General features: G+C 47.9%; 1 protein-coding gene across 2 annotated transcripts in view; it reads right to left on the minus strand.

Moving 5' to 3' along the window:
* Positions 1–1,570: 1,570 nt before the first annotated feature.
* The window catches only part of Asap1 (ArfGAP with SH3 domain, ankyrin repeat and PH domain 1), a 262,146-nt gene continuing 242,719 nt past the window's right edge, over positions 1,571–20,997 (minus strand). For both annotated transcript variants that reach the window (XM_042699919.1, XM_042699918.1), the window contains exons 25-29: positions 15,027–15,099; positions 12,864–12,922; positions 9,773–10,272; positions 7,667–7,789; positions 1,571–4,114 (exon numbers count right to left, since the gene is read on the minus strand). In XM_042699919.1, coding sequence (XP_042555853.1) covers positions 4,040–4,114; positions 7,667–7,789; positions 9,773–10,272; positions 12,864–12,922; positions 15,027–15,099 — 830 coding nt within the window. In that variant the 3' untranslated portion in view covers positions 1,571–4,039. The remainder of the gene's footprint in view (positions 4,115–7,666; positions 7,790–9,772; positions 10,273–12,863; positions 12,923–15,026; positions 15,100–20,997) is intronic.

Consider the following 20,997-nt stretch of genomic DNA (forward strand, 5'->3'; position numbering starts at 1 on the left):
CGTGCTGCAAACATTACCCACACAGCGGAGACTAGGGCTGCCCATCAGAGGCTCAGGAGGCCCAAACTGACATGCAAAACCACCATGAGAAGAAGCCTTGGGCTTTGCTCTTCTGCAGGTCCAACTCAGCTCAGCAGATAGCTTCAAGCGGATCTGAGACCGAGAGGCAGCCCACATGTCACCTGCACCCATGCTTGGAGATACCCTAGGGCCAAGTTTTCAGTTTGGTTAAGTTCACCCAAACCCCTCAGTATTAAAGACCTGGTCAGAGTTCCTGGAGATTGAGTCCCAGGAAGGTCCCAGGAGTCTGCCTTAAACCCAGGTTGAGGAAAATCCTGTACACAGCCAGGCCTATTACACCTGGACCACATGGTTCAGCCCCTTAAGCCTGGAATTGACACCAAATGGGATACCCCAGATCTTGGTGCAAGAACTGGGACCCTCAATGTGGGCTCCGTCCTTAGGAACTGCCCTTGGCACTATACTGTCATCCTAAAGTGATCCACTCACTCAGAAAACCCATGTATTGCCAAGTTGGGGCAAGAACAGATTTAGATTCATGATGGATGGAACTACCTGGGAAATGAAGCAACAGAGGCTGAGTTATACTAACAAATGTGACTGTACCCTACTCCTGCCCGGAGAGTGATTAGAACTAGAGATATAAATGGGGCTGGATGTTGCTAGCTCAGGCCTATAATCTTAGCTACTCAGTAGACTGAGATCTGAAGATCATGTTAGGAAGACTGTGGCTCATGTGGTAAGAGTGTTAACCTTGAGCACAAAAGCTCAGGGGCAGAGTCCAGGCCCAGTTCAAGCCCCAAGACTGGCACATGTGCATGTACACACACACACACACACACACACACACACACACACACACACACACACACACACACACACACACACTCTCTCTGGGGAGGGAAAAAGCAGGGGTAGGGAGGGACAGAGCTATCGTTGGCCCCAAGCAGATCACTGCGGCTTTGTGGGTGCATTTCTTCAAAGTGGCTGATACTTTTGGCCTCAGAGAGGACAGAGCAGGTGTGAAGGCACAAGTCTCCCCTATAGTAAGTGTTCCATGCAGTGTGGGGTCACCCCCACTTTCTACCATTGCACTTCTTTGGCAGTCTCCCATGTGTGGACACCTCAAGACCCTGGCACAGAGTCCTGACAGGTTTTCTGGTTGCAAATCTCCATTAAGTGCAGGGATCTGCACCTCACCTCTGCACTGGCCCAGTGAGGGGGTTCAGTGAGATGCGGCAGGCAGAGCACCTGTGTGGTCCCCACTGCCTGGCAGAACGCATCCACCTGATGGGCAACATGGCACTGGCCTGCTGCTGGCGCATTTAGCACGGGCACCTGGCACCAGGACTGGGAGCAGAAGCAGGTGCGGCGGAGGGAGAGGGGACTCAAGGTCCAAGGCGCCTCCTGGGCAGGCTGGGGGAGGGGCTTCTGCCACGCCAGGCTCACTCCTGTTATCCAACCCCCCAAAGCAAAGCCAATGAAGTCTTGGTTTATCTTCCAGTCAGAAGAGGAGTGGATAACTCACAAAATGGCCTGATTTCAGATGTTTGGGATCAACTGAGAGTATGTTTATTTAAAAGCAATTTTAAATATTAAAAAAGTAGAAATTAACACATACAGTACTGAAAAACTGTCACATTAAATACATGTGAAATGAAAAAGGTACTGATGCTTGATGAATTCAACTAGCTACGGGGTTCTATACAACATGGTGAAGTTCTAGGCAATAAAAAAATAAATAGCAATTGTTGTTCAACAGGAAAATAAGACACACACTATTTGCCAAACATAACTTTCCATTTCTAGGGGGAGGGGGAGAACTAATTGGCTATTTTTTTTTCTTAAGGTTCCATACCTTCAAAATACTATATCATGTACAAAACTGCAGATAGTGGCTCACTGAGTTAAAGAACAGGATCAGATTCAGACTCAACAAGATCGCCAAAGACCTACGTTCCTATGTTCCACAGTAAGCTGGATTAGAGACAGACAGAAAGAAAAAGACACAATTCTTGATGCAAAACACACACCGAAGCAGAAAAAAAAGGCATGAAAGTTGCATCTGTGTGACTGGAGCAACAGGGGACAAGAATCGAGGGCGCGCGTGGAATTTGGGATCTGATGTTTTGGTTTGTTTTCTTTAAACCCATGCTATTTCCACATCAGTTGAAAAGAGTCTAGGCCACAAAAAACAATGACCTTTGATGGAAAATTTAAAAACACTGGAATGAATCTGCTGGGCCGCTGGGCAAAGCGGACGCAACCTCCTGTCTGCACCCTAGTGTGGTTCCAACCCCGAGGCGGCTGGTGCTCGGCTCTGGCTTCGCTGCAGGCATGCTCACATGCACTGACGCCAGCGTGGATGGAATAGGCCCGTCACGCAAGCTGTATTTTTTTACCTGGCTGCTCAGTTTTTGGAGAGGCCACATGAAGCAGAACTAGATTAATACCTGCCGAGTGCTCATGACTGGGGAGGAAGCTTCCGCATGGGTCCTGTTGGCAACTGTGCTTCTGTGAAATGAACATTTCTCCTTCATTGTCTAGATTCTCTGCTTAAAAATACTTGTCTTCTGTGCTGTTGCCACCACCAGTCTATGCAAATGCAAGACCCAAGAAACACAGGAGCCCTTGAGTCACCAAAGCGCCACTGGCTGAGGGGCACAAGGACCGCATTTCTCCAACATGCAGACTCACATAAAAGATGGACATTGCAATGTTCTTAATGCTCTGATGAGTATGGCGGGCATGAAAAAACACAGAAGCAAAAACCTAACCTGACACACCACACACACACATCCCACACACTCCTTGGAGGGAGACATCTTTTTCACAGTGCAATTCATAGCAGCGTTCCAAATCCTGGTTATATGAATGGACTAGAAGCGGGCGAGCCCACCGGCTAGCGCTTTAAGGTAGGAAGAGCATCACTAACGGGGATTAAGGAAGAAAATGGAGAAACAAACGCTTGGTTTCAGCACCTGGATTCTATGCTGGAAGGGTTGGCTTTTGAACTTCTTCATACAATCGTTTAAGTTTACATTTATCCAAGAACAAAAACCATCTAAAAAGCGACCACTTCAGATGCTTGAGCACCTTTTCAGGCTGCTGACTCACTCAAAGGCCAACATGTAAGCCGGACAAGGCCAAATGACTGACTGGAAACAAAATTGTGGCAACCTTAGAATTTCTGCTTTAATGGCAATCAGGTTTAAAAAATGTACAGTTCATCTTATCCATACTGTTTATTCCTTTATAAAAGGCAGAATCTCAGGAAAGCTAGATGCATGCATAATGTAGAGGCTAATGTTTTCTGACAGTCCTTGGTTCCTGAAAGTTGAACTTCATCAGACGTGGTTTTAAACTTCTGTCCAAATAGTCGTGAAGGGTATGTTTTTGCATCATGAGGTATTATCCCAGGGTGGGCACTCGTCACTGGGAGACCACGGAAATCCACTTGTGCGAAGTGGCATGAGGAGCGCGGGTCAGTGGGTATTTTGCTGAAGGAGTAACACTTACACTTAACGAAGGGCTTCTCTGTAATAAATACCAGAGTGGGTTTGGTAGCTGTAAACGGTGCACAGCGATGACTACAGGCTGGACACCAGAACCCACCTCTACGAGCACTGTCTTTTCAGTAACAGCATGGAGAATACTGCATTGTTAGGACCCTTAACAGGTGCTGGAGACCACGTGCACTCGCGAAGCCAGCGCACATTCCTGCTTTCTTTCTTTCTTTCTTTGCTTGTAGAATGGCATAGAGAGAGAAAGATGTAAGTGCTAGATGCCAAGGATGGCTTTGGCAAACCAGTAAGGCGTGCCGGTCCCGAGGCTACCCTAATACTGGTGAAGGCAGGGACCACAGGATATTTACAACTCACACTATGTTCCCTCCTGAGTGGCCCTCCCACAAGCTTCCTGTTCTGTAACAGCAGCTATATACACGTTGTACACAGGACTACATGGAAGCAGAGGTCTGCATGAAGGACGTGGACCATCTTCAGGTTCTGCTTTTTTGCTAGTCAGACAGGATGTGAACGAAGGACACCGGAAAGACTCCCTTCCTCTCAGGCTGTCCTTCGATGTGCCCAATCTGCAGGGAGAAAAGAGACTGGTCAGGCTGGAGGCAGCAGGCTGCTGCCCTGGACAAGTGCAGTGAGGGACAGCCTGGCCCAACCTCGGTCCAGAGCCCAGGCTCACTTCTGCTCACAGAGCTCACAGATCAGACAATGCTTTAACACAGCAACAAGCACAAAGTAGCCAGACAGAGTTTACAAAGATGCTCAGCACTTGAGCACAGACCCCACTGCACCTGCGCTGCAGCCCAGAGAGGTAGGAGAACCTGCCCAGGGTGCCTGGGCTTCAGGTTCCTCAGTCTGGGCTAGGCTGTCTTTCCAGCAGGGTGACTTCTAACAAATGATGCTAAGTCTCTCATTTGTAAAATAAGTTTTAAGAAACTCCAACTCTCCTGGTGCCAGTAGCTCACTACCTGTAATCCTAGCTTCTCAGGAGGCTGAAGTATGAGGATCGTGGGTCAAAGCCAACCTGGGTAGCCATGTCGGTGAGACTCTTGTCTCCAGTTAATCACAGAAAACCAAAAGTGGAGTGGTGGTAGCTCAAGTGATAGAGTGCTAGCCTTGAGCAAAAGGAGCTCAGGAACGGTGATAGAGGCCCTGAGTTTAAGCCCCAGGACTAGCAAAACGAAATGAAACAAAAAGCAAACAAAAAACCCCAACTCTTTCAAGGCTTATGTGATTCGATTAAAGCAGAAGAAATGAATACATGGAAGGGACCATTTTGTACATTTTACTCTTCTGGATACGGAGCAAAAGGCTGTTGGGGCTCTTTTGAGTCTTATGGTGGCTTGTAGCCTCAAAGCTACAGTTACCTGCAAAAAAAATTTTTTTTTGGCTCCTGACTGGTGTGCTACCTCTATCTAATCCTTATATAGGAAGTTGAAAACAGCGTCTTGCATTTGCTAGGCTGGCGCTCTACCACTTAAGCCATGCCTCCAGCCAAGATTTTTCTTTAAGTTTTAAAAATCATGTCTACCTCAATTAAATTAGTGTCAATTGTATTAAAAAGAATCACACCAGACAGGAACCTTCAACTGAAGGAATAAGAGAATCACATGCAGTGGCTTAAAAGGCCAAATACCCAGAGGAGGTGACTTCAGAGCAGGGCAACTCCTCCTCCCCGCACAAGGTAGCAAAGGGAACAGGAGCCATGTCTAGCCTAGCGCTGTGCTCATAAGAGCCATCCACACTCATGGTTTCCTAGGTAGGAAGTAGAGCTAGTGCCAGGGCCTGGTCTAACCATCTTGTGAGGTCATCGTTGGCATCATGCAGTGACACATCAATGTTACCATGATGACAATTTCTGTCACGCTGGGCCTGCAGAACTCTCCCAGGGATTGATACTACAGATTCCTGGGAAATGCTCTTCTCCCCGATGTCTTAGCTGGAACCATTGGTCTCTGTGTAACAAAAACCACTGGCTGAGCGTAATGACGTCAGCCGTGCACCACACTGCGCGGGATGCCATCCGTGGGGGCTGTCTCAGGTGTTCCTCAGGAACGGCTTACAGAGGGACGTGCTGTATCAAGGCCACAGAGTGAGTAATGGATGTCACTGGGAAGTGCCTCTTGTCCAGCCTCTTGTCACTGTCCTAAGCAGGCTCGCTGGCAGGTGCTTGCAGGAAGCAGCTCAACTCTGCTGGCAGAAGCCAGAGAGACTATTGGCCGCCTGAGCACACTGCCCAATGGAGAAGAGCTGGCCAGGGCTGGGAATGTGGCTTAGTGATAGAGTGCTTGCCTTGCATGCATAAAGCCCTGGGCTGGATTCCTCAGTACCACATACACAGAAAAAAACTGGAAGTAGTGCCATGGCTCGAGTGGTAGATGTGAGCCTTGAACAAAAATGAAGCCTAGGGATGGTACCCAGGCTCTGAGTTCAAACCCCAGGACTGGCAAAAAAAAGAAAAAGAAAAAAAGAAAATAGGAAGTGCTGGCCAGCTCTGCCCTTGCAGCCCTAGTTCTCAACCTTGGAACTACTGACAGTTTGTAGTGGGGCTCCCCTTGACATGGCATGGTGAGAGTTGCACCCCAGCTTCTACCCACTAGAGGCCAAAGGCCTCACTTTTCCCAAGTCCTGACAGTAAAAGTATCTGCAGATACTGCTATTAGTCCTGGGAGAGAAGTTCCCCTTGGAGGAGCAGTGAGCAAATCCTGCTAAGCCACAGGCCTGAAGGAAGAAAGCCTTTTGCAAGTGGACACATGCTTCTGCTCGACTCTGGCCTGTGGACAGCACTGACCTCTCTTGGGACAAGGGGACTCAGGCTGCCACCACACAGAACTCCATGCTAACGCTGGGAAAGGTGCTCTGGCTGCCGGGCAGCTCCCATGGGGAAGCGTTCCCGCCTCGGCAGCTGGTCTCCTGGCTGCCCTGTGGAGAGACAGCAAGGCCGTCCCTTCCTCACATCTGGATGGCAGATTTGAACATAAAAGGAGATGTGAAGATATTTTCACTTAATCTTGTAAAATCATGTGAGGAAGGCATCAGGGCCACACTGGGCATTGCTCAGCAGCTGAGCCTCCATGGCCAACTCTGGCCTGAACGAGCGGAGCACTGTGGAAAGAGTGGAGCACACAGGTCTTCAGGCCAGGATCCACTCAAGAGTCTCCACTTTGCATGCTTATTAACTACATGGCCATAGACAATGTGCTCAAGAAAAGGGAGTTTTGGCTGGGAAGGTGGCTCAGTGGTACAGTGCTTGCCTAGCATGCATGAGGCCCTGGGTTCAATTCCTCAGCACCACATAAAGAGAAAAAGCCACAAGTGGCATTGTGGCTCAAGAGGTAGAGTGCTAGCCTTGAGCTGAAGAGCTGAGGGACAGCGCCGCCCAGGCCCAGAGTTCAGGCCCCACGACTGACAAAAAAAGAAAAAGAAAAAGAAAAAAGGAAAAGTGAGTTTTGCATCTTAAAAATTAAGTAACACCTTCAACATATGAAATTATGATAGGCTACCATGGGGAAAAAAACACATGTAAATGTTAATTCTCAGCCAGGCATGCACGGTAGATCATGCCTGTAATCTTAGCCACTCAAGAAACTGAGATTGGGAAGATTGTGGTTTGAGGCTAGTCTGGGCAAAAATAATTGTGAGATCCCTATCTCAACCAACAATTGGGTGTGGTAGTGTGTGCCTTATCATTCGAGCTATAGGGAAGTAGAAACAGTAGGACTGCAGTCTAGGCCAGCCTGGACAAAACAGCAAGACCCTAAAATGAGCAAAAAGGGCTGGTGATGTGGTTCAAATGGTAGGGTGCCTGTCTAGTTCGCAAAGCTCCCGAGCTTCAACTCTGATACTACAAAAACCAAAAAAAGTCGACTCCCTTGGCTATGTGCAAGAAATAGATGCGTTTTTCTAGCACATACCAGAGACAGAAAAGGACAAACTCCTAGGTAAGCGATGCAGCTGGCAGGATCTATGCCTGAGAGGACTCTCTTCCCCATGGTATCTGCAGCACCCGAGTAGGAGGTACCAGGGTGTGTGGAAAGGCTGGCAGGATGGATGAATGGGTGGTGAGAGCCCAGGGCGCATGGAAAAGCTGGTTGGCTGGACGAATGGGCCAGGGCCGTACATACCCACCACTCCTGGTCCTCCTCCCCTGTGACAACAATCACTTCCCCCTCGATGAACGTGAGCTCGTCGTCGTTGTCTGCCTGGCAGTCATAAATGGTCTTCACACGCCTCACTTTGTTTTTCCCCTTCAACAAGAACAACAGCAAAAACCTGGATTTCAGCAGGGAGAACAGACTGATAGAGAAAAGACCTAAGCACTCTATATGGTGGGTGACCTTAGGCAGGCGACGGCAATTTGCTGAGCCCCGATTTCCTCGACTGCAAGTGTGGGGAGGATGTTTGACAGCCTCTTCCTCCCCGGCATCCGGCTGGTGCCTGTGCTGCTCGCTTGCTCCACAGCAGCCAGTGCGGGTGGCAATCACAACTCAGATTTGTCCCCCTCCAGGGGACAGCCCTTCCCCGCCCCCCCCCCCCCCCATCCCTCCAGCCTTAGCTTGTACACATGACAGCAGAGTCTAAAAATGGTTTTAGGAAACATGATGTAAAAGCAAAATGTGCAGCCTGTGCATGTTGAATGTGCAGCATAAACAGATTTCTCTGTTCCCTCATGCAAAACAGCAGGTCAGGACGCGTTGGTGGACCAGAAGGTCCTGCACGATTCCCAAAACAGTTGTAATTTGTGACCAGTTTTTATTGGCTGGACTTCCAGTTCTTGGAAGACAAGGAGATGCACACAGAGACAGTGCCTTCTTAGGAATACCAGCTAACAAAATCATGTTCTGTCCCTCTTAGTCCCTAGTTTCTCCTGGCTGATCTCAGCTCCTGAGTTCCCGGGGGGGGGGGGGGGGGGGGGGGAGCCCGTGGGGTCTGGGAAACTCAGAAGAACTGTGGCAGCAGCAGATTTTCATCTCCTGCTGACTCGGATGTGTTCATTTACAATGGTGGGCTTAGATAAGAAAATAGGAGTAGAATGCACACAGCATGAGCTGCAATTGTGCGGACACAAAAAGGCCGGGTGCCTGTGCGGCAAGGGAGGATCTCCTGAGAACAGCATCACTGGATTAGCACTAGCCGTGGTGGTCTCTAGTGCACAAGAGGACAGGGTTTACTGCGTTTATCTTTCTTTGGTTTTGATGTGATACACTTCTGTTGTAGCCATGTTTTATAATAAGAGTTAGAGCTGTCCTGTGTAATAGGACTTCTGGCTTACTCTCTTATTGTGCTCTTAACTTGGGTGTTCCTGCCTCATGGGGTGCAGCCATGTCTGGGGCCTGTAGACATTCTTGCTCTGCCTGATACTTGAGGAAACTGAGGCTGGAGGATGGCTAGTGTTCCATTTCTGCGGAACATCATGTTTCTAAAAATGGTTGTCAGGAAGAAAGGCTCAAAAAAAAGCACTTGTACATGAAGATAAAGGGGAGGCATTGGAGGATGTGGAGAGTCTCAGGACAGTGATGGGATGTGGAGACTTTTTACAGAATTCCATCTGTGGAGGTCTCTGGGCTTTCGCCCTGGTTCCTTCAGGAAGGTTCAGTGAGAAGGAGAGTTAGAAACAACTCAAAGCTGGAAAACTGCTTTCTTAGGATCCCAGAAAATGAAGATGTTTCTTTCCCAAGATCTTGTCTTTTATCCTCTGTAAGTCTGGTAGTCTATCTGCTCCTCTGACTATGAGTCACAGACACAGAGGTGAGTGCAATGCACATGTGTGCAATCTATGAGGCCCTGAACCAGGTCTGAGGCCTGTTGGAGTGCAGAGTCTGCATCACTAACCCCTAAGCTGCGTCCCACCCTTGTCTTGAAGCAGAGCATGGACGTGCAGCCAGATGGGTGAGGGAGTGCCCATTTCCTCATGTAAATTGGAGCAAGTGGCCTTCTGCCAATGTTCAAACTGCAGCAGAGCCTAGAGAGGCAGTTTAGTGGTAGAGCTTACCTACGACACACAGACTCTAGGTTTGCCCCCCAAGTGCTGCAAAAGAAAAGAAACTGTGTAGACAGGAAGTGGAACTGTAGCTCACATGGTAGAGCACTAACTTCGAACAATAAAGCTCAGGGACAGCACACAGGCTGTGAGTTCAAGGACCATGACTGGCATACAAGAAAGAAAGTGAAGAGAAGAAAAGAAAATGTGCAGACAGGGGTCAGAGTGCCTGAGCCCTGGTGCCACCCACCGTGTTGATCTTTCTGGGCAGTGGTACGGGCGTCTCTGGCAGAGTGGGTGTGAGGTCGTTGGAGTCTTCAGATGCTTGTTTCTGGATGGCGTCCCGGGACTGCATATGCGGGGACAGATCCCCTGGGTGTGACTTCTGAGTGACATCTGAGGGCTGCTGTGTCTTGGGGGAGATGTCACCTGGCTGTGACTTGGCCAGCAGGTCTCCCAGCTGTGGTTTGGGGGGCAGGTCCTTCATCTGTGGTTTGGGAGGTAAGTCTGAGAGCTGGGGCTTCGGTGGAAGGTCGCCCAGCTGTGGCTTGGGGGGCAGTTCTCCGGGCTTAGGTGGCAAATCTCCAATTTGGGGCTTGGGAGCCAGTTCTGTGGGCTTCGGGGGCAGGTCTGCAGGTGGTGGCTTCTGTGGTAACTCTGCCAACTGTGATGACTTCTGAAAAATTTCAGGTGGGACATTGGCTTTGTCCAGGGAGAGATGATGGCTCGTTTCTGTTTTCCTTAGTGCCACTGTGGGAGACAATGGGGTGGGGGTGGGGGGGCGGTGAAGGAACTGTAAAGTACACTAACGAAGCTTTCCCATAAGCCTGTCGCCTCTGTGTAGCCATTTAAACCACCTTTGTGTTTCATTCTTGATTTTCCTACAGATACATTTCTGTTTTACAAATTGGTTTAGCAAAAGCATCTGCCATGCTTTAAAATTCCTTATCAGAAGAAGAGATGTTCTGAAGGGGGCATCTAGCCAGTTTTACAGCTGTACCATAATGTATTTCCCATTTTATATGATCCACGCAGCAAGAAATAACTACCTTCTTCCAACACCCCCTCTGCAGTGATATGCACCCACCTTGCAGTTATATGCACATGCCGATGAGACCAATGCAGATACTGGCCATCTGAAGGCTTGTGTTCTCTGCTTAAGATGTCCTGTCATTCTCTCTACCAGCTGCATCCTAGCCCAGAGTGTAGGCAACGCTACAATGCCAAAGTTGAACCATTTTTACAGTTTTCACAGCTCTTTGTATATAGCTCTGGAGAGGAACACTTTAGATACTCAGGACAGCACCAGTTTAGCTCAACCTCTTATTAGCTGTCTGACTGTTGGGCATGTTATATACCCTTTCTGTGCCTCTTCATCTCTAAGACTCTCCTTGAATGGCTGTCATGAGAGTTACGTGAATTAAGCTACGTAAAGAATTCACTGACAGGACCTGGCAGGCTGCAAACATTCTCTAAGAGCACAGTTATCATTATTGTTAAACAGGGTTCCTTGAGCCAAGATTCCTTATTTCAGAATTCTTGTTCTGGGTACAGAGGTCAAGCGCTTAGCTTACACTCAGGGAGGAAATGGCCATACAAGGGGTACTGAGAGAATCAAATAAAGAACTTCACCTTTAAAACAGAACACACTTAGAAAACAATCTGTAGAAGACAGAGGAGACAAGAAGGAGAAGAAACCCTGAAGTTGTAAGTTGTCAGGGAGGTGCAGCAGAGCTATTTTTGCTGGTGGTTCACACCTATAATCCTAGCTACTCAGGAGGCTGAGATCTAAGGATTGCAGTTTGAAGCCAACTCAGGCAGCAAAGTCAGTGAGACTCATCTCCAATTAACCACTAAAAAGCCAGAAGTGGAGCTGTGGCAAAAGTGGTAGAGTCCTTGAGCAAAAGCAGCTCAGGGACAGAGCCTAGGCCCTGAGTTCCAGCCCCAGAACCAGCACACACACACACACACACACACACACACACACACACACACACACGCACACACACGCACACACACGCACACACACGCACACACACACACACGCAAAGCCCCAAACAAAAGAACAATCAAAAACTACCACTAACAAAACACAGCCCTATAGACTCAGCAGTCAAGGGTTGTGGGTCAACCTTGTGGCTTCTGCTATGTCACCTAAGACTTCTGAGGTAACACCTGACCTAAGAGTTTGGAGAAGGGTGAACTTCAACTAAGAGGGCTTGCTGCTGATGGCACTGCCCACCCTGCTACCCTGCCACTCTGCACGTCCGTTGAGATCTTACACAGGACTGAGTGAAACAGGCGTCTCTGAAGGGAACCTGTGTATCTAAAGGTAAGCAGGCTACGCGATCACTTACATTGTAACAAGGAGGGTAAAACTTTAGGAGGCTGAACAGTATTGGAAGGATTATGGAAGACAAAAGACCTGCTCAAAGTGGAATGCCTGCCTGGGAAGCAGTCTATAGACAAGCTCTCATGTGCTTGGCAGAGCCCGGCATCCCCACTCTGCATGGCAGATGCCACCCTCTTACCCTCTTGCTAGGGGTTTGCTGAGGCACACTTTCACTCTGCTTACAGAGCCTGATGGGGCCAGCAGGATTTCCCACTTCTCAGCTGGGGAATCGGGTCTCTTGCCCCAAATCACAGTAAGTGAGTCCAAGAGCTCAGACTGGCTCCTAATCTCTGATCAAAACTAAGAAAGGGGAACGAATGATCCCTGGGGGTCATAATAATATGTCTTACAACTCAGAGATGTTTGAGTTTATAAATGCAATAGGCCCACGCTATCTAGGACTCTATGGTCCCAAGGAGACCGCTGCTAAGGAAAAATCATGCATCAGGAAGCAGAGTTCAGTGCTGTACTTCAGATGCTTGATTCATTTTCCCATAGCATCACTTCTGCTAAAAGACATCCTGCCTTTCAAAAAATCCCTCAGATTTTTACTTTATCACTTAAACATGTTAACAAGTTTTTTTTTACCTTGCTTTTGGGGCATTGTCTAATTTTTGGGAGACGTATTTCACCCCAAAATTTAAACCCAACTGAAATAATGTGGGGCCAGGAGCTTTGCTGCATCAAGGGAGCTCCACTGCCAGTGTGTATGTGAATTTAAAGTTTCCTTTGATTTAAAAGACATTGTTTTTAACCATGCTTGGTCAAAACCACATGTAAGCAATCTGTAAATAGGGTGGCTGTCTGCTACTTCCTGGGCCTCTACCACACACCACATGCCTGGCAGTCCTCTAGACATTTGGAAGATGAGTGAACAACAGAGATCCCTGTCCCCAGCAGATGTGGTCACAATTTAGACACCTGTGAACATGAACAAGATCAATCTTACCTTTCTGAGGTAGTTTGGGAAGAACTCTGGGGCCAAGGGCTGTCTTTGCAGAACTGGTGCTAATTAATAAACAACAGTAGTTAGGACCTAAGTGGGCTACAATACCAACAGAGATTATTTAAACTAACCCAAAGGCATTGATAGAATTACCTAAAGACTCCTCTCAGTTTTGTTTTGTTTTTTAAACAAAAGATCATTGTCTACTTTCTGTATTTCAGTTTGCACTACTGGTGAAATGCAGGGAAAGGGTGTAGAAAAAAAGTTCCCATTAACAATAAAGCAAGCCTTCCACACCATGGTCCTTCCAGGGATGAAAATTTACACACAGCACACTGTGGCTCCTATGTAGGGTAGAATACTCCCTCCCTCCACAAAGCAGCCCCCAAGCCCCATTTCAGACAGGAAAACTGAGGTGTGTGGAGTATCGCTGGCCAGCAGGGGTCTCCAGGCTGCTCAGTGGTGGAAGTGAAATCAAGCTGTGTGGGTCCCTGAGTGCTTCCTTCCTCCTCACCTTACAGCTTGCTTTCACAAGCCTCCAGGCTTGCTCTTGGCTAGGGCCTCCTTGTGGAGGACATGTAAATAAGTAGGGGGAAAAAATGCCCAAGTCGCTGGCACAGAAGTGCGTACCATGCTTCCTGAACAATCAAACTTGGCATCAACTAGCTAGAAGTCATGCCGTCCCGTTAATGAGAGGCCGGGAGAGCACTCAGAGGCCCCAGGCTGTGCACACAAGGAACACAAGCAGCAATGCCCATGCCATGATCTAGGGCCTCTGGTGTTCTGAAAGATGGCACGTGTTCTTTATGCTAACTGCATTTGAGTGGGAAAGAGCAAGCCAAACCACCCAATCAACCAACCCACAAGAGTTCAGGGGAAATGAGACTCATGGCTCTGGGATGCCTGGCTCTGCCTGCTTTCCCCCAGGTTCTGATGACCTTAACGCTGCTGAGGTGAAGCCACAGTGCAAGAGAAGGTGTGCACATGACAGGTTGGAAGACTGAGAACAAACTCAGGCTGAGTATATGAAGGAGCCTGGGACATGGAGTGTGGAGGAAGGGAGAGAGAACTCTGACAGCCATGCTGCCACTGAACCATTTTGGGGTTAGTTTTCTCACTTGTGAAACTGAAGACCATGGTAGTTTGATGTATCTCTATCCAGATCAAAATAGTGGCATTAAAAAAAAAGGTGGGAGGAGAGGTTTAGATGTGGTACACATCTCCAACCCCAGCTATGGGGAGGTAGAAATGAAAGAACCATAACATGATGCCAACTTGGGAAAAAAAGTGAGAACCTATCTCATAAAACAAGCTAGAAATATGATTCATGCCTACAATCCCTGCTATACAGGAGGAGGAGGAAGGAGGATTTAAGAAACAAAAGCACGAGACCCTACCTGGAAAATAAATGAAAGGAAAAAGGGCTGGAGGCATGGCTCAAGTGGTAGAACACCTGCCTAATATAAGGGCAAGGCCCCAAACCTTAGTACTATCAAAAAAAATTTCTTTTCACATCTTCAATGGATTGTACAAATCAGTTTCTGACCCTGCCCTCAGCTGAAATTTCGTATCTAGACGTGGCTCTGGGTCCGGATCTCAGCTCACTTCTACAGGAAGCCATCTGGAAGGGGGCTCTGTGAACACTGCTCCAGGAAGGTCTACCAAGGCACCCCATTTCAGTGAAAGGACGGGAGAAAACAGTACTGTTCCGCCCAGCCACAAACATCTTGCAAACTGGGAACCCAGGAAGAGCCTCCCATGTCTCTTTGGAGATCTCCAGGGCACTGGACTGTCTCGAGGAGTACCTTTTCATTTTCACTCTTTCAAAGGGCCAAGAAGAAAGAACAGTTACTTCATTACAACACCAAATAAACTTTGAGGGCCCAATGAGAGTTTGGTCCAGACCTCTGTAGGCCTGACTGGACAGCAGGGAATGGAGGCTCTGCTGCCAGTCACTGTGTGGACAAGGCGGGGCCACGGCCGACCTATGCCAGGCTAGGGCGCTCTATTACAGCCCAGGAGCCCAATGCCACCCCAGTGAGCATTCAGTTTCCGTAACCTGTGCTGCCAGCTCACCACATTTCAAATATTGCTGGGAAAACAACTAAAATCCACTTCTAGAACTTAGACCACTGCAACTATGAGCTAGCGCTTGGAGCAGCTTACCTTGACTGCTGAGACAGCCCCTCAAACTTGTTCGCAGCTTTACTTGAAGATGACGCTGGACCCACATCATTACCTGCAAGGAGAATGCAAAGTTGAAAGTGGCACCTCAGACACGGTCGGGCAACATGGGGGAGGGATGCAGAGGGACGGATGTGGTACTGGCAGCCCTTACACCCACGGAGAGCTTTTAAAGTCAGAAAGTAAACAAAACAAAACCAAGCGTTACTCTGGGCTTTTTTTTTTTTTTTAATTGTAGGCAGAGGAGACTGTCAATAAGGTGAGCAGCCTTCCCCTCGGCCATGCCTCTCAGATCACGGGGATTTGATGATGTCCCAGTAGCTCAGTGTCCAGGGCTTGGCCTGGTCTCAGCGGAGACTGGCAGGCTGAGAGACTCACCTCTAGTAGCCAATCAGATGACAGGCCTAGCTCCCAAGTATGGACATGTGTGTGGTTAGCTTCAGCCAGTCCTCACCTCAGCCACTTCCCAACTCACCTTTCAGCAGAATGTTAACACTCATTAAGCACCTACTATGTGCCAAGTATGAATGCCAAGTGGCACACATAAAAGAAGGTAAAATGTCACTACATTCAAAGAGCGTAGCACCTGGCTTGAGAGACTTACATACAGAAAGCATGTAATCGTGTGGAATGAAAAGAGCACTGAGCTGGGTTGTCCTCTGGGAAAATGACAAGGATATAGTGTTAAAGTCTAGCCAGTGAGAGGGGGTAGGGGGGGCTATCCTTGGAGGACACTGTACCTCCACAGTGGCAAAACCAGAGACACACAGGTAGACAGAAGTGCGCTGAGCCCAGGAGGACAAAAGATGAACTGGAATAAACGTGGGCTTTTCTGTGACCATTCCAGAGTGGAAGGGCAGAGGGAGGACAGGACTGAGGCTCCCAGCTGCCAGGTACCTGGAGGAAGCTGGACGAGGGAAGCTGACCATCGGCTGCCCTCAAAATACTTTCTCATCTATCCTGCCACTCTTCCCCACAGCACGAGGGACTGGCATGGCATTCCCCTTTTTAAAGGTAAGGAAATGAGGCCAAATGTCCATGTGGCTGCAAGCATCATGAGCCCTGACCTTGTCTATGTGCTCTTCACACCCCATTGTGATACTAAAGTAGTCACATTAGTAACAACAGCTATCATTTACTGAGCGCTTACTATACCTTACAAGGTATTATGCCAAGTACCTCCAAGTAACTTCGCTCATGAGATATAGTCACCTCTTCCATTTCATACATGGATAAACATATAGAGAGGGAGAATAATGTGTTCAAGGGTTAGTGCTGGGACACAGAGCTTTGAACTCCCTGCTGAAGCTTGACCAAAACCACTCAATGGGAGAGGCTGGCAGTGCTGAGACAAGCTCCTGAGCGGACTGGCAGTACTAGCACCAAAGACCTTTAAACCTGACTCCTGCTTCATTTGAATAAGATCCTCCTCCTAACCGTGCCTGGGCCTGATACTCAGGACTTGTTTGGGTCTTTCAGGAGCCACGGAAAGGCAGGCATCTCTGGCCCTGTGCTCCATGCTGGGTCCACATAGCTGGGTCCCAAACCACATGCTTCAGACTGGAAGGAGCCCTTGCAGTGAATGTCTGGGGAATACACAGCTCCTTTTCATGCAGGAGGCATTTCCAAGTGATGCTTAACATACATGTGTACTCCCTGACCACTTACACTGGCTTTCCAGACAAGATTTTTATGCCTGTGTAACTCTGCCACTCTTACTTCTTCCCTTCCCCAGGGCGTGTCCCGGTTCACTCTTGTTGAATTCCCACAGACTATTCAAAGAATGAATCATAGGCAGAGAACTGTCCCAGGCCAGCCTGACAGCACCCTCCTGGGGAGAGGTTACAGATAAGGCTCTGGAGGCCAACACAGGGTTTCACTTCCAGAGGAGTCACTGACATGGGAGGTGTGACATGGGAGGACATGTTCTAGTTAGCCTCCATTTCAACTCTACAGCAGGAATAACAACTGGACCACTACACTAGGTGGTTGTGAGCATGGAGGTGGACTGGGGTTGCAGGGCACAGTGCCGGAAGCACTAGGGAAGTGTGACATCAATTCTTCTCCACAGCTCTTTGGTAGAACTTAAAACAGAAATGACACTGACACATTCAGTAGGTAAGCACCTCCAAGACAGTGAGTTCCTCATGTGTAATCTCGTTTTCTAGCATAATGTCTACCGGTTATCAACCGGCTCTTGTTGCAAAAAGATGGGACTCAGTTTCTCCCACACCTGGGTGGGAAGCCACCTGTAATGGACTGACAATAATGCTGTTTTTCTCATAGTGAGGCAAAGGCTACCTGTTGTACTGGGGGAGAAAAGCTTGTCTAGAAAAAATTTAGAAAATTTGATGGTGCCGATAAAGAGGAGAATGAAGAGCAAATATAAGGAAGCAGTGAAATGCATTTGTGTCTTTCTTGTATGCAATTTGGAAAGGTCCTTGGTATGTCATACAGATTTGTGAGAGCTGGATACAGATATTGGGCAGCAAAGGAAAGAACCCGTGGGCATGACTCTTGGCCACTTATGTAGCTCATAAGGTGCAGGCTGAGTTGATGGAGAAGGCAAGAGCATCAGCTCAGTAATACAGCAAACAGACCCCAGAAGCTTTTGGAACAGCAACGTAGTTATGTGCTGTAGAATCAGAGTCAAATCTCTGTTCTGAAGTCACTCAGTTTGTGCTAGTAAGCACATCATTTGTCTTCTACTTGCACCAATCCTCATCTGTAAGCTGGAGACAATGACAGTTGCTATGTTTAAGGATGGCTATGAGGGCCCAACACAAATGTGTGAGGAAACTATACCTGCTCTATCTCCATGAAAAATGTATCTATGTCTGTGTCTACAGTTTTACAGGCCAGTGATCACGTAGGCAGAGATTGGTAGAACGTGGGCCAGAACTCAGGCTTCTGGAATGCTCCCCAGTGGACACATGGTCTCCCATAATGTGCGCTGCAGGAATGCCTCTCAGTGCGGAAGGATGAAAATCCCTTGGGGAACTGCTGTCTGGTATTCACTCCAAGCATCTCAGGTGCAAGAACAGGATTCATTTTAGGCCTACCATAAACAAGTTGAGTGGCTGTGCTTCCTTCTTTGCTTTTTCCTGCGAGCCTCTTGCACTGTCCTATCCAAAGTCCATGTCCAGCCACAGCATCTGATCTGATTATGAATGCTGAGATCACAATCCCAGACTTCATCTTACTTTGCTATCTTTACTCTACTCTTGGTGTTCATTTCCTTATTATTTAAGCTGTGTTCAAATGTGTCATCTGCCTTATAGTAGGTCATTAAAAAGGAGGTTTAATGAAATGCTGCTATCCTCATAAAAGTCAAGATCGTCCATTGGCCTGTCTCCTTACCAAAAGCCTGCCTGCCTTAAAGGTTTCCTGAGAGGCTGAGGCTTTCCAGGAGAGGCACCCAGCAGAGGACTTCAGTATGCGAGGCTTGGCCCATTCTGGGTGCTGTAGGTCTGGCAGGAAAAAGACCTTGATGTGACCATCCCTGCCTGAACCAGGTGGAGCCGCACACCAAGTGGAGTACCTTCCCCGTGTCCTAGCTTCACAGGAAGAGAAACAACTGGACAGGTGGGACAGGAAGTGGACTGGGTCATCTAATTTGTCAGGCCCAGAGCTGTCACATGAAATTTCGGAAGACAGCCAGTGGACAGGGGGAGGAGTGTGGGCTTTTGGCCACAACAAGAAACAAATTCTGGGGCTGGGAAGGTGGCTCAGTGGTAGCGTGCTTGCCTTGCATGCCTGAGGCCCTGGGTTCGATTCCTCAGCACCACATAAGCAAAAAGAAAAAAGTCGGAAGTGGTGCTGTGGCTCAAGTGGTAGAGCGCTAGCCTTGAGCTGAAGAGCTGAGGGACAGCGCCCATGCCCAGAGTTCAGGCCCCACAACCGGACCCCCCCAAAAAAAAAAAAAGAAAAAGAAACAAATCCTAGACTCAAATACCAGCTGAGAGAACAGTAGTAAGTTATTTAACCTGAGCCTAGTGTCCTTAAGGCTGAGGGAATGGCATGTCATACTGTATGCAAACCATTTAATTCACTGCCTGGTACTCTGTGAGGATGCTTACAAGGGTTAACCTTATAGGAGCTAGGTGTCAGTATAATCCTAGCTGCTCAGGAGATTGAGATTTGAGGATTGTGGTTCAAAGCCAACCTGGGCAAGAAACTGCATGAGAGTCTCATCTTTAATTAAACACTGGAAGTAGCTCAGATAGTAGAATACTAGCTTTGAGTGAAAAAGCTAAGGGACAGTACCCAGCCCTGTGTTCCAGCACCAGTACTGGTTGAAGATAGGCAGGTAGGAAGCAGGCAAGCAAGTAGGTAGGTTGGCTTTTACTTAAAGGTTCTTTTTTTTATAATTTTTTTTTTTGGTCAGTTGTGGGCCTTGAACTCTGGACCTGGGTGCTATCCCCTCAGCTTTTTAGCTCAAGGCTAGCGTTTTTTTTTTTTGGTCCAGTCGTGGGGCCTGAACGCTGTCCCTCAGCTCTTCAGCTCAGGGCTAGCGCTCTACCACTTGAGCCACAGTGCCACTTCTGGGTTTTTTCTTTTTGCTTATGTGGCGCTGAGGAATCAAACCCAGGGCCTCATGCATGCAAGGCAAGCGCTCTACCACTGAGCTACCTTTCCAGTTCCTACTTAAAGGTTCTTAATGATGAATTTTCATTTTCTTTTTTCTTCTGGGCCTTAAAACCCACACCAGGAATTTTATGATTATTATTAGTAGTAGTAGTAGTAGTAGTCCTGAGATTTAACTCAGGGCCTTAAGCTTGTTAGCTAAGTACTCTACTGCTTAAGTCATTTTTGCTTTTAGTTAATTTATTTGAAGAGTCTTGTACTAACTTTCCCCATGCATGTCTCAAACCCCAGCTTCCAGAATAATTCGAATTATAGGCCTCACCATGCCCAGCTTGCTTTTGAAATAGGGTCCACTAATTTTTGCCCAGGCTAGCACTGAACTGGGATTCCCTTATGTCTACCTCCTAAGTATTATTACATGCACCATTGTGCTTGGCTCTGTACCAATAATTTCTGAAGGCATAAAATGGATTATGGAAGGTTAGGAAGAGAAAGCCTATGTCATGAAGTGAGACCATCTATGCAGGTGGTGCACTATAGGTTATGCTTTTGGCCTTCACTAAAGGGTACCTCAATGTCTTTGCCTTGGTTATTTTTCTCAAGTTTGTTCCATTCATCTTCTAAGGCTAAACACAAGCTCTACTTCTTCCTTAAACTGTCTTCCACCTCTTCCTTAAAGGCTAGTGTTGAATGCTGGTCAGTATTACTGCTCAGGATAGAGCAAAGAATGAATGTTAGGGGAGGCAGGGCTTGTCAGTATGACTGCTCTGCAAGTAAGCTGAACTATGATACCTGAGTCCAGAAAGAGGGAGGTGATGGGAGAACCTCCCAACAGCCCAGGCTTTAAAGTGAGACAGGTGTAAGAGGCTGCCGTGATGCAGGTAGGTTGCCAGGGTGATGACTAGATTAGGAAAAGAGTCTATACCAATGTATTAAGACTTTTGAGAAGAAATCACCACGAGAAATCCAGGTACGTGCTAAATGCCATGTCAAAAATCCTTGTAAGAAAGAGGCCAAGAGGGTTTTAAGAGCTCAGAGGGAAGACAGCAAGATGATTTGAGGTCAGACACAATTCCAGAGTGCCTGGAGTCACCAGAGGTTGATAAAGGCAAGGGCAGAGCTTTTCTGTAAACCCTTGGAAGCGAGCACAGGCCTGCAAGATTTTGAACTTGGCAGACTCCAGACTTAAGAGAATAGTTTGTTTTTGAAGCATGTGACACAGTGGCTTTAAGAAACTTGTGCAGGTTTCTGATATCAACTACTTATTGAGCAAAGTGTTAGGCTGAGTGTGATAGTAATAGGAACTATCACTCATTGGGTGCTTTCTATGTTCTGGGTCTTGCCCTCTAAGTCCTTCTCACTTCAT

This window comes from Dipodomys spectabilis, unplaced genomic scaffold (assembly GCF_019054845.1).
Source record: "Dipodomys spectabilis isolate Male_0828 unplaced genomic scaffold, ASM1905484v1 ptg000264l, whole genome shotgun sequence".
In the NCBI taxonomy this organism is placed as follows: domain Eukaryota; kingdom Metazoa; phylum Chordata; class Mammalia; order Rodentia; family Heteromyidae; genus Dipodomys; species Dipodomys spectabilis.